A 13687-nucleotide genomic window follows, 5' to 3' on the forward strand; every position below is an offset into this window, starting at 1 on the left:
CAGAAAAATAGGTGATTACGTGGTGTTTATTGAGCACCTTTTAGTTTTTGTACAACACCCTCCATTTTTTATTTAATAGTTATTAGCGTCTAATTGCTTCAATAGCTGCCAAACCATTTGACGCATTGGCACCGAATTTACAGAAAATACCTTTCAACTACACACTCCGTTTATCAATTGTTATTTTATTACTGCTTTTTGGAACTATTTTGTTGAATAGCTCCAAGGCCATTTGACCTAATGAGCAAATCAGCACAAGTGATGGCTAATTTCCACCCCTTGTTTATTATAGACCAATTGTTTTTTCAACGACACACTTCCGCTGTGATGGAACTGCCTGATGACGTCACCGTTGGCATTTCCTTCTATAGACAGAAAAATAATAAATGGCGTAGTTTTATTTTTATTTATTTAAAGAGTGAAGTATATTTGTCAATATGGCATCTTTAAATTCAATTAAATTGCAATTCGAATGAGAGGGAGTAGAAATCCGCTGCCCTAGGCGCTTGACAGGGATTTGGCGGCAACGTCATCCTCTTCTTTTTTTCTCTGTTTATGCGCACGTCCTCCCCCTTTGCCGTAAAACCTGAAGAAAGAGGCAACGAAAATTGAAGCGCGGTCGGCTTGACCGCAGTCAAAATCTGCCTTGTCGTCTTTTGGTTGCTATGGAGATTGTCCGCTACAACTGTCTGCTATGTTCTGTTTTGTGGGTGGGAACCTATGATGTAGCATCAATGACTGACAGGTCTATGAACCCGTTGAATATCGCCAAAGTTTACCCTAGCCAATAAGTTATCATCTATCGCTGTGGAACCCTACTCAGGCACTTCAGCAGTACAGCAAGACCCAATGCAAGCTCAATTGAATCGCTAATCGTAAGCAAACCGTGTCTTTTGTTTCACTTTGATGGTGTTCATTAGAAAACCTCTGTACATATTATACATAGGTTTTGTGTTCTAATTGTTCTACAGGAGGGATTTTCTCCCCTCCAATTGCGCTAAGATAACTCTTAAGCTTAATGTTAACAATGTCACTAGCAAAGCGACACATCCACTAAATTCCACACGTTTCACCACAAAGAATCAATTGAGAACACGAATAACATAATTTAAGATACATCATTGTTTTGTCTATTTTGCTCAGTCTAGCCCGGTTTCTATTCCTACACGAAATCTAGAAAATACTGGCTCATACACTAACAAATCCAGTTCCAAAACACAATGAATCAAACAGAACATTGGTGGATTTGATTTGTTATGTTCCGGGTATATTCCATGTACAGAAACCCCCTACGGGTTTCTTGCTGGATTTATTGGTAGGGAACCCAGCACCGGACCACTGTTACTTTTACGATCTGGCATTTTTTGTCAAATAGGCTAGGCCAGTGTTTCTCAACCACTGTGACGCGGCACACTGTTGGGCCGTGAGCAATGGTCAGGCGTGCCTCGTCTAATATTCAGAGAGAAAAAAATAATATGAATACAACAACATTGAAATTGAACGATTACAAGGTTAAAAATTAAAATATAATGAAAGTTAAAATATAGAATATACTTACAATATTCATATTAGTGAAAGTTTGTGAGCAAATTTTTTTGGATTTAAGTAATATTTGGATAAAAGTCATAAAATTACCTGATTAAAAACATTACATTACTTATTTTTGCATCACTTGAACCAGACATTGTTCAAGGTCCGCAGACATCAATTTTGATGACATTAGGTCAGTGTGAAAAAAATGATTTTCAAATAATTTTGGAGGTATATGTGATTCCTGCTGATAAAATTTTGACGAGAATGGTTTTATATATAGGTGATATAGTTATAAATCAAAAGATTTTCAGATGGTGGTGTCCCTTGTTATTTTTTCAATGCAAAAAGTGTGCCGCAGCTCGAAAAATGTTGGGAAACACTGGGCTAGGGTTTAACTACTGGGCGTGCCACATAACAGTATAACGGTTAACTCGCCTGACATTGGTGCAAGCAAGCGCAGGATTTATTTCTGCTCAGTTGAGGTTTGATTGAGGGGCGGCCCGGCGGCGTGAGTGGTTAGCGCGTCGGCCTCAGCTCAGGGGTCCTGTGTTCAAATCCAGGTCATGCCCATCTGTGTGTTTGCATGTTCTCCCTGGGCCTGCGTGGGTTTCCTCCAGGTACTCCGGTTTCCTCTCACAATCCAAAAACAGCATGGTTGGCTTATTGGACGCTCTACATTGCCCCTAGGTATGGGTGTGGGTGGTAAGTGTGCATGGTTGTCTGTCTCCTTGTGCCCTGCAATTGGCTGGCCACCGATTCTGTATTCCCCCCTCCTCTGGTCCGGCTCCAGTACCCTCCATGACCCTAATGAGGATAAAGTGGTTCAGAAAACGAGATGAGAGTTGAGCTGTGATTGAATGTGCGAATCGTTGTCTGTCTGTATGTTTACCCTATGGGTGACTGGCCACCAGTGTTGGGTATAGGCTGCCTTTCACTTGTAGTCTGAAAGAATTGGCTTCAGCACCCCTGTGACTCTTGTGTGGATAAGTGCTACTGAAGATAAATGAATGAATATTGGGGATATGTATTTTGCCTTGCTCTTTGTGTAAGGGATTCCCGACCAAAACTTTTCTATATTAAATATAGAATTGGTCCAAGCCTCTGTTGTTTTTGTTTTTTAATCTTTCCTGAAATAAGAAAAAAAGTGTAATATGATACAAGCTGAATTATAAAAAAACAGGAAATTTAATCTTTGGATGGGACTGGAGAATGGCCTATGATGCTTTTTTACTCCAGGGTATAAAGCCAAGAACTCTGTCTATGGCACATATCTTTGATTGTTTTACATTAATTTCCAGAATTTACAAAACCAGCATGACATGCCTCATATTTCGTTAATATGGACAAGTATGAAAAGGTGATGAAAATTGGCGAAGGTTCATTTGGAAAGGCTATACTTGTCAAAGATAAAAAGGATGGGCACCAATATGTCATCAAGGAAGTCTGCATATCTGGGGTAAGATATTTGTGTCAACAAGTTGACCCTTTGCATGATAATGTAAAGCCCATTTTATGACTTTAATGTCGATCCATCCTATATATTACCAGATGTCTGAAAAAGCGAGACAAGAATCTCGGAAAGAAGTTGCCGTTCTTGCAAACATGAGTCATCCTAACATTGTCCAGTATAAGGAGTCTTTTGAAGGTATTCTACATTAGATTGTCTCCTATAGTGACGGAATTATGCGTTATGAATCGCAATGATTACTGAATGAAAACTTAGTGATTAATTGTCTTTACTCCCTGTGAAATTGTAGAGAGGGGTTTTCTGTATATTGTTATGGACTACTGTGAAGGAGGAGACCTCTTTAAGAAGATCAACTCTCAGAAAGGAATGTTTTTCCCAGAGGAACAAGTAAATAACAATGACTACATGACTATAAAATGAGTGGACATGAATACTCTCAACATGAGAAAATGTGATTAAAAAATATTACACTTGTAATGTATTGATACAAAATCTTTACTTCTAGATCCTGGATTGGTTTGTGCAGATTTGCTTAGCCCTAAAGTACATCCATGATAGAAAAATTCTTCACAGGGACATCAAATCACAGGTCGTAATGAACAAACAACAACATACTTTATTTAATCCAGAGGTCTCCAAACTTCCACAAAGGGATGCAGTGGATGTAAGATTTCACTCTAACCAAACAAGACCGACAACACCTTTTCAATTATCTGGTGTCTTCCAAATGTGATCAATTGACTGCAGTCATGTGCTGCTATTTTACCAGAAACCTCATTAGTTAAATTGTCTGTACTGGAATGGTAGAAACAAAAACCATAACCCACATCGACCCTTTGGGACCAGGTTGGGGAATCTTGATTAAACCATTTGTTTTTTGCTTTGGCTTCACCAATTATTATAACTGTATGCACGCTGTTTTTTTTTATTTTTTATTTTATAGAACATATTTCTTACAAAAGATGGGACTGTGCAACTCGGGGACTTTGGAATTGCAAGGGTGCTTAACAGGTATGAAAGATCCAGAAAATTTAACGTTTATTTGGAAAAAATAATTATATAAATGTAAACCTAGGTGATAAAAAAATAACGGTAATTATAATCACATGTTTTTGGCAAGATTAATAATGAAACCCTTCGACAAAAGACGACAAATATAAACTTCGGTTACACTATTGGAACACTACAAAGAACAGGGGTGCTGATGCAATGTTCGAGACCAACGTTCAGTAGATGAAAAAGATGATGAGGAATACTGTCATCCTTCACCACATCGGTTTTTTGTATATTAAGTATGTTTAAAAAAAAAGTTCACAAAAATGTCAAAATTCACACTGAAACTCATATGCAGAAGATGGGATAACAAATGGCGGAAGTCAGGGCTGCGCTTCTTCGATGCTGAATTGGGTGGCGCTTAGCGCTGAAGAAACGATATTTCACTGGAAGAATGACGAGCTGAAAAATACAAAAGGCAGAGAAGGACGACATCTTTCCTTCGTTATTGTTGCGAGTGAATTTCGCATCTTGGGGAAAGACTACGCCAAACCTAAGCGCCCTGGGCCATCTATGGCATCCAATGAGCTCAAGAAAAACGAGAGATTATTACAGTGACAGGAAAATTGCTACATGTGCTAAAGCCTCATCACGCCATTGCAACATGAATTAATCTAGTATGCATTTTACCAAGAAAGAAGCAAACATTCAGAAAATATTCTTTTCCCAAGGATACAAAGCGAGTGGTAACCACTGGGAATAAAAAAATGAACCAGAATTATGAGGGATTTAAGCCATAGATATGGGGGTGAAGCTAGCATGACAAGAGGACGTCAACACATTTCTCAAGAGCAACTCAGAAGGACCCCTCCAACTGATGAGGACCTCGTCAAAATCATCTCATAAGGGATTGAGGAAGACTTGGGAGCGTACGACGACGAGGCTGACGATTAAGAACGTGGCCTTCCTTCAAGACATCTGCAGGAGATTTTCAAGATGGCACGCAGTGTGCAACAACGGGTCCAGTGAATGATGACAACATGGTCCGAACAATTTAATTTGTCAACCGTCTGCACTAGGCACGGCCAAACCACGGCCCGGGGACCACAAGCACTGCATTAAAAGTTTTAATTCGGCCTGGCAAACTTGATAATATTAAATTAATAAGCCTTTGCATTTTTTTAATTTTCCCTGCAATTCTGATCTTTTCCACTAGATGACACCAGATGCTTTGGCTTTATAGGGGTAAAGCATAGGCCTATTACTCCACGTTTGCAATATACCCTCTGACCCTTCTCGACTTTCACCCCTTCTGTGAAGATGAGCGCACCTAAGAAAAGAGAAAGTGGAGGAAGAATGTTTTGAATACAGAGTGGGCAACTAAATTTTTTTTCACTGAACACTCATCTGCTGTTTGCCTAATATGCCAAGAAACAGGCATTTTTTAAAACAGTATAACATCCGGCATTTTGCCGCAAATTATGCTAACTATGCTAGCAAGCTGTAAACAAAAGAAAGGGAAGCTGCTCCTTAGAAGTTGGCAGCTAATTTACTGGCTCAACAAAGTTTTTTCATTGTTAAACTGCCATTCATGAGTCAAGTACTGAGGTCAGTTTTATGCTTTCATTCAAAAACACTGACTAAGGGCGAGTTTTTATAAGAATGATTTTAAAAGACCGCCGGTATTTTGTTTCCGGAGATCAAAGTCAAGGGTTAGTCTGTTACTACTATTGAGGAATTGCGGGTAAGCTTGGAAGAGTGACTCTGTATTTTCTCTACCTCGGTCACAGTCTGCAGAAGTTCCTCATCTTGTGGAAGACTTCTGTTTTAGATCGTGTCTTTATTCGAATGAATACAAACAACAGCGCAAAGCATTATGGGTCAAACTGAGAACATGTTAAAGTGATGACCCACTAGATGTCACTATACATAATTGTAACTGTAATCTGTAACATCTTCCTTTCTTTAGATTACTGTTCTGTAATTTTAAACTATTCTTGTAACAATGATTTTTTTACTTAAAAAAAAAAAAAAATTAACAATCGAACAACCAAACAATATGGCACCAATATGGCTCGAGTGTATCCTCTTGACCAGCTCTGCACTAAGTGCCTTTGGGATAATGATGCACTGCTCTCTGTATACCACTCCATTCTGCACGTTCAATTCATCTCAGAATGGCCAGTAGTCTCGCACCGCCAGCTGTGTGTCCTCTTTGAAGTCAGGCCACCCGTGCAGGATTATCTTCTTCAGCTCCTGGATATTCTCATCCGTTTCTTTATGTTGCACTATCTGCTGGTATTGGAAGGTAGTGAGATTCAGGTGCTCGGCTTGGTCCAGCTGCGCACACTACCTGGGATGAGAACAGAGTGTGGCGCACAAGTGAAGTGTCTGTTGCTATGCGTGGCAGCACAGCTCTGCTCTGTGTCACTAACATAAATTTCAGGCCCAGGTTTATATCCCACATCCAGGTTGTAGCACTGCAGTTGCATTAACATACCTTGGGGACGTTTTGGCACACTGTTATGACTCCCCCTGGGGTATGATATACCAGGGAGTCGCAACTATCACAGCAGACAGGTTAGGTCAAAGATGAGTTCGGACAAACACTGCAAGTAGCCTTCAGTTATATTTTATTTACAATAAAGTCAATAAAACAGACTACGGGATAACATAGGGGAAGCACGAGATATTAAAGTGGCACCCTCAAATAAACACGGTAAAACCCCCTCCCAGACAGGTGTCCAAATGAACACCCACAAAATACAGGAAATAAGACCGAAGGGTGCCACTGTCAAACTGATGTAATAAAATCTAGACAGGGGAATAACTGTCTAAATGCACAAACTATATGTATACCCCGGGGTGTCTAAACGTATCTCAAGTCCCCCCATGCAACCCAAAATCATTAACAACACATACAAAATATAACAGGGAGTAACATACTCACAAGCCTGCAAGTCAGCAAGGCATCAAGGGCAAGGGTGAACTGATAACTGAAAAGGGTTAAAATAAGGGCAGGAAGTGAATCTTGGTTGAAGGAGGGATGATTGGGGAAGTAGTCACAGCTGTGTTGGCCTGAGCAGGGTTTTGTCACAGGGGTGGAGCCCCAGCTGCAGATACCGGTAAAGAAAAGTAAGCACACACCTCCTACATAGTGTGTGTCCAGGCTGCCAGCCGTAACACACACTCTGCAGGGGGTTCTTGAATATGGTGATCAGCGGTTTGTGGTCCGTTCCTGCGTGATCATTTCCCTGCCATATAAGTACTGGTGGAATCTTTGGCACACAAGAACTATGCTCAGACACTATTTCTCGATTTGAGCATAATTTGCTTCAGTTTGGGTTAGGGCTCTCGTTTCGAAATGCTGGCATCACTCTGGATGGTTACAGGTTTTGTGACATCATAGTATCGGGGAACAGGTGTGTTGGAGACCAGCCGCTTCTTCTTATTTACTGCGTCGTCGTGCCAGCCAGTGCCATTCTGTATCTTTATCCAAGAGTCTGCAGAGTGGTTCACACACTTCAGAGGGCTTTGGGAGGAATTTGGCGAGATAGGTCAGAAACCCGATGAAGTGTTGCACAGCCTTTGCATCTGTGGGAGTCAGCATCACCACAGCTCATGTTTTGTCTGGGTCTATCTTAAGTCCGTCTGACGACAGTATGTGCCCTTGGAAGTGAACTGACAGAAGTTTGAATTGCAGCTTTCGCTCACTTGGTCTCAACTTCACGGCTCTGCACCGCTCCATGAGCGGACACATGTTGTTGTCGTGGTGTCATACAGCGTCTGCCTCTGTGTCACCACACCCAACAACCAGGATGTGATCTGCTATTGGTTCAATGCCAGCTAAGCCTGCAAGAAGTTCGTGCTGTTTGCGTTGGTAGATTTTCGGTGCTACTGAAACACCGAATGGCAGCTTGAGCCACCTCATGCGGCCCCACGGCATTTAAAACGTCTTCAAGCAACTGCTTTCCTCATCAAGTCTGCACTGTAGGAAAGCGTTGTGGGCATCGACCAATGCAAATATTTTAGCCTTGGGTAGCTTGTACAGTACGTCTTCAATCGCTGGCATGTGATAGTGAGACTTCAGCAGTGCTCGGTTTAAGGGTTTAGGGTCGATACTCAGTCTTATCTTTTCCGGTTTTGCAACTGTTACCATATTACTTATCCATGCTGTAGGTTCGCTCACTGGTGTGGCATTGCCTGCCCTGATGTTTCTGTCTAGTTCGTCCTTGACCCTCTCCCTTAATGCTACAGGAACATTCTGAGGTGCGCACTGTACTGGGGAGACATTTGGATCGAGCTCAAAGTGTATTTCACCTGGGACTGACTCCACAGGGTCATTGAAGACGTCAGCTTAATTGTATAGCAGATGCTCTTTTGTGAAGGGCATGCCTTCTCCTCCCTCTACTTTGTTCAACTCCTTGTGTATTGTGACTGTCAATAGGCCCTGGCACACACAGTGGCCCCAGAGAGGAGGGGGTCCTGGTGCGTTTCCACCACCTCAAAGACCAGCTCATGCTTTTCTCCTTTGATGACACATTCTGTGTGGAATCTCCCTTGTGATAGTTTCACCTGAGTAAAGTCTCAGCCTAGTTGAGCTTGGATCGAGGGCTTTACCGGGCGACTTCTCTTTGGTCCTACTGCTCATGACGTTGCAAGTGGCACCGGTGTTGAGCTGGCATGCTTGTCTTGTTCAATCTCAGATGCACAAACCATTTCCTGACTTATGATTTCACTGTGCTGATGCATTCTATGTTTATGAACGTATTATCCATATATCCGTCTTCATCTCCGTCTTCATCTCCGTCTTCATCTCCGTCTTCATCTCCGTCTTCATCTCCGTCTTCATCTCCGTCTTCATCTCCGTCTTCATCTCCGTCTTCATCTCTGCTCTCATGCTCTACAGCTTTCATCACATTTACTTTCTTGGTTCTGTTAACCGCCTGGCATACCTTGGCAAAATGATTTGCAACGGCACATGCCCGACATGACTTACCATAGGCTGGGCATTGTTCCTTGCTACGCTTGTGGCAGTTTCCGCAGTTTTTGCAAGCCAACTGCACACCTCTCTTGTCCAGCATTCTATATATCCCAGTCTGTCTCTCTGCTGCATACACACTGTCCACTTGTACTTGCGGACTCACCATGGTTTTTATGTGTTTCTCAGTCAGCTCAGCAAGCTGACATATTTCCACTGCCTCTGACAACTTGAGGTCTCGCTCACGCAGCAAGCGCCTTCGAGTGTCCTCACTTGCAACTCCGAGCACGAGTCTGTCACATATCATCTCATCCTTTAACTCACGGTACTCGCACAACGTAGCTCATTCCCTTAGCCTTGTTAAAAAACTGCTTATTGGCTCATCAGTCTCTTGTTTGCAGCAACCGAACATATATCTCTCAAGTCTTGTTTCTTGCAGGTATAAAAGATACTCCCCCAACTCATGCACCATGGCAGTTGGATCTTTCCTTTGGTCATCCGTCAATACCACGTTATGCATATATATGTGGAGGCGCTCGTCACCCATTAGCCGTCTCAGGGCGGTAGCTTGTACCCTCTCAGGTTTCTTTTCATTCAGCGCAATGGGCGCTAGCATGACACAGGCTAGCATGCATGTTAGTGTATATTATGCTATCGTATGTTATGCTCGTATGTTTTTAACAAAAAGATGTCCCACGAGAGCAACTTCTCCCAAACATCCAGAGGCAATTAGGTAATGAAGAATGCCATTTCCAGCATTATGGAGCACCTTGCCAAAATGAAAATTTAGCAAAATTCTAAAACGCGTTAACTTGGGTTAAAATGGGTTAAGCTTATCCAATATTTTACACTTGATTTTTAAAATGCATCTTTTGGTGAAAGTACATTGTTTCTTTGAGGCTAAAAATAGCCTGCTTGCTACTGGTGGTGATGTCTTCAGTTGATTATTTTATTTATTTTATATTGCACCAAAAGTTAGGGATTGCATAATATATAAAAACAAAGATGCCTGTCAGAATTTTTGCATGTTTTATTATTCATTGCCCAAAGTGTAGGGAGGGAGTTTTCTTATCTTCATTCCACAACAGAACATCAAAAACACTTTTTCAAAGATCATTTTGTATTGTTTGTTTTTAAAGTAAGGTAACAGTAACGGTCTTAATTGAATAACAAGGAAAGTGATTTATTTACTCATTCACCAGAGTTTGAAGTTTCACATTTGAAAGAAAAATGATGATTATAGTTATCGTGATGATTATCTATCAACTGATCATTTATGTTTATTTCATTTTTTGTCGTATCACTCAGGCCTACATAAATGTCTGTTTTGTTTTCCAGCACAGTAGAACTTGCAAGAACATGCATTGGAACCCCTTATTATCTTTCACCTGAAATATGTGAAAATAAACCATACAACAACAAAAGGTAATTGATCAATTTTGCAATTTTATGCAGCTTTTGTGGTTTTATCATAGACTGGGGTTAGCCCATGGTGTGTGAGAATGAGCCACAGGAAATGTAATTAAAACCCTAGTGTCAGAGCTTAACGTTGGAAGCAGGCTTCAAAACATATACTTTGCCTGTCTGTGATTCAAACACATTTTTTAAAAGTCTGGTACAAACTTTAGTTTTTGTCTTTGGTGACATAATCAGTTTTAGACGAGTAGTTTTTTTATATCAGTGATATTGCGATACATAAGATTCCCCCAGAAATACGTGTCACAATTTAAAAATAAAAAAGTAGCGCATTTTATGGACTATATGTCTCTAATTACGATAATCTGTGTTTTACGCTATATTTATAAAAAAAGGTAGATGTTACATTTAACAGGTGCCTATCTAGAATGATGTTGTCCCGATTGAACTATTTTACTTTAAAGTATGTTTGTTCTTGGTTTCTGAACAAATAATACAATGCCCTCCCTAAAATGTGACTTATTTGTAACAACAACAAAAAAACTGAAGACTGAATCACAGTTTATACAGTGGGGCAAATAAGTATTTAGTCAACCACCAATTGTGCAAGTTCTCCTACTTGAATAGATTAGAGAGGCCTGTAATTGTCAACATGGGTAAACCTCAACCATGAGAGACCGAATGGAAAAAAAAACTGAAAACCACATTGTTTGATTTTTAAATAATTTATTTCCAAATTAGATTCGAAAATAAGGATCTGGCCACCTACAAACAAGCAAAATTTCCGGCTGTGAAAGAGGTCTAACTTGTCCTAACGAGGTCTAGCGAGGTCTCCACTCGTTACCTATATTAATAGCATCTGCTTTAACTCCTTATCAGTATAAAAGACACCTGTCCACAACCTCAGTCTCTCAGACTCCAAACTCCACTATGGCCAAGACCAAAGAGCTGTCGAAGGACACCAGAGACAAAATTGTAGACCTGCACCAGCCTGGAAAGACTGAATCTGCAGTTGGTAAATGCTTTATGTAAAGAAATCAACTGCGGGAGCAATTATTAGAAAATGGAAGATCTACAAAACCACTGATAATCTCCCTCGATCTGGTGCTCCATGCAAGATCTCCCTCTGTGCCGTCAAAATGATAACAAGAACAGTGAGCAAAAATCCCAGGAGGGGGACCTAGTGAATGACCTACAGAGAGCTGGGAACACCGTAACAAAGGCTACTATCAATAACACAATGTGGTGGCAGGGCCTCAAATCCTGCACTGCCAGACATGCCCACCTGCTGAAGCCAGTACACGTCCAGCCCCATCTTTGGCAGTGGTGAAGAAGGCCCAGAAACGACTTCATTTCCTGCGGGTACTCCGAAGGAACAACCTGAACACTAAGCTTCTAGTAACCTTCTATAGAGCCACTGTGGAGAACATCCTGGCATACTGCATTACAGTGTGATACGCTGGAATCACAGCATCAGACAGAAAATCCATGCAGAGAGTGATAAACAATGGCCAGAAGCTCATCGGCTGCTCTCTGTCCTCACTGGATGACATTGCCAGCCCTCGCTACCTCAGCAGAACCGGAACATTGTTGGGGACCCATACCACCCTGGTCACAACCTGTTCCAGCTTCTGCCCTCTGGCAGACGATACAGGTCTCACAAAGCACGGACAAATAGACTTTGTAGTTTTTTCCCCCCTTAGCCATCAGGACTCTTAACTTGCCACACAATGCCTTCTGTGCAATAACTTAGGGCAGTGGTCTCAAACCGGTCCTCAAAGGGCCACAGTGGGTGCAGGTTTTCATTCCAACTCAACAAGGATACCTTTTGCAAGTGCAATCAGTTAATTAGATTCAGGTGCTACTTATTTTAAAGACACCTGATTGGTTAAAATGTCAGCACTGGATCGGTTGGAACAAAAACCAGGACCCACTGCGGCCCTATGTGGAACCGGTTTGAGACCACTGACTTAGGGTGTGCAATAACAATGTGCAATATCTTAAATTTTGCAGGATGTGACTTCTTATATTTTTATATTACTTTTTAATGTTTTTTTTAAATGGGAAAACGTACTCTATGGAGGAGCACCGCCAATTTCGTTATACGCAGCTGTGTATGATGACAATAAAGGCTTTTAATTTGATTTGAAACACACTCCAGAAATTCAGTGAGGATCTCTGAATGGTCCAATGTTTACTTGATGATGATGATGTATAGAATCAACCTGTGTGTAATCATGTCTCCTTCTAAATCTACCTGCTCTGTGAAAGCCTCAGGGTTCTGTTTAAACCCACGCATCATGAAAACGAAGAAACACACCCGTTTATAGCCGTATTGAGATACAAAAAGATTTCCCAAGCTTTAAACATCTCAAGGAGCACTGGGCAAGCAATCTTTTTTGAAATGGAAGGACTATCAAACCACCGAAAATCTACCAAGATCCGGCCGGCCATCAGTCGCACACTGCACAAATCTGACTTTTATGGAACGGGGGCAAGAAAAAATCAATTTCTCAAACATATCTATAAAATTCCTGTGTAAAGTTTACCACAAGCAACCATTCTGAAAGAAAGTCTGTTGGCCAAAGACCTGAACCTGGAACGGAGATTTATCTTCCAACAGGACAATGATCCAAAACATAAAGTTAAATCTACAATAGAATGGTTCACAAATAAACATTTCCAGGTGTTATAATGGCCAAGTCAAAGTCAATGTTAGTCCTGAATGCAATCGTGAATCTGCAGGCAGAGCTGTAGACTGCTGTTCAGAAATGCTTTTTATGTAACCTCCCAGAGTTCGAGCTGTTTTGCAAGGAAGAATGGGCAATAATTTCATTCCCCCAATGTGCAAAATTGAGACATACCGCAAGCAATTGCAGTTGTTATTGCAGCAAACGTCAAATAATATAGCACCCCTCACTTTTCAGATTTTTATTTGTTTAAAATGTTTAAAATATCCAATAAATTCCATACCATTTCACAATTGTCTTACTTGTTGATTCTTCACAAAATGTTTTCATTTTCTATGTTTATATTTGAAGCCTGAAATGTGGTAAAAGGGGCCAGAATACTTTCAAAAGGCACTGTATTTCAAGATGCAATAATTGAGTTTTGTTTACCTATTTCATAACCTTTGATCCCTTGTTACCTGGTTTGCAGGGCAATTAGCATTCAAGTTCTAGTAGGAATTTGGTGCAATGTTAGTTTGTATTCACTATATAAGTAAGACTATATTTTCTTTTCTTTGTTTGTTATTTTTAATTTTTCTCCGTTTTGGCTTCCCTCTATAGTGACAT

The 13687-nt window shown here is 40.9% G+C and overlaps 1 protein-coding gene across 19 annotated transcripts in view; it reads left to right on the forward strand.

Annotated features, from left to right (window-relative positions):
- The first annotated feature begins 590 nt into the window (after window positions 1–590).
- Window positions 591–13687, forward strand: part of nek1 (NIMA-related kinase 1) — a 95383-nt gene continuing 82286 nt past the window's right edge. For 9 of the 19 annotated variants that reach the window (XR_013326241.1, XR_013326242.1, XM_077716402.1 and 6 more), the window contains exons 1-8: window positions 592–875; window positions 2832–2989; window positions 3082–3178; window positions 3291–3388; window positions 3507–3590; window positions 3945–4012; window positions 10314–10400; window positions 13682–13687. The exon at window positions 13682–13687 is cut by the window's right edge and continues 49 nt beyond it. Coding sequence is in view for 15 of the 19 variants with exons in the window: in XM_077716402.1 (XP_077572528.1) it covers window positions 2873–2989; window positions 3082–3178; window positions 3291–3388; window positions 3507–3590; window positions 3945–4012; window positions 10314–10400; window positions 13682–13687 (557 nt within the window). In the remaining 4 variants the exon portion in view is untranslated. The other 10 variants (XM_077716408.1, XM_077716415.1, XM_077716417.1 and 7 more) reach the window with 7 other exon arrangements.

The sequence above is a fragment of the Stigmatopora nigra genome, chromosome 5, assembly GCF_051989575.1.
Source record: "Stigmatopora nigra isolate UIUO_SnigA chromosome 5, RoL_Snig_1.1, whole genome shotgun sequence".
In the NCBI taxonomy this organism is placed as follows: Eukaryota; Metazoa; Chordata; class Actinopteri; order Syngnathiformes; family Syngnathidae; genus Stigmatopora; species Stigmatopora nigra.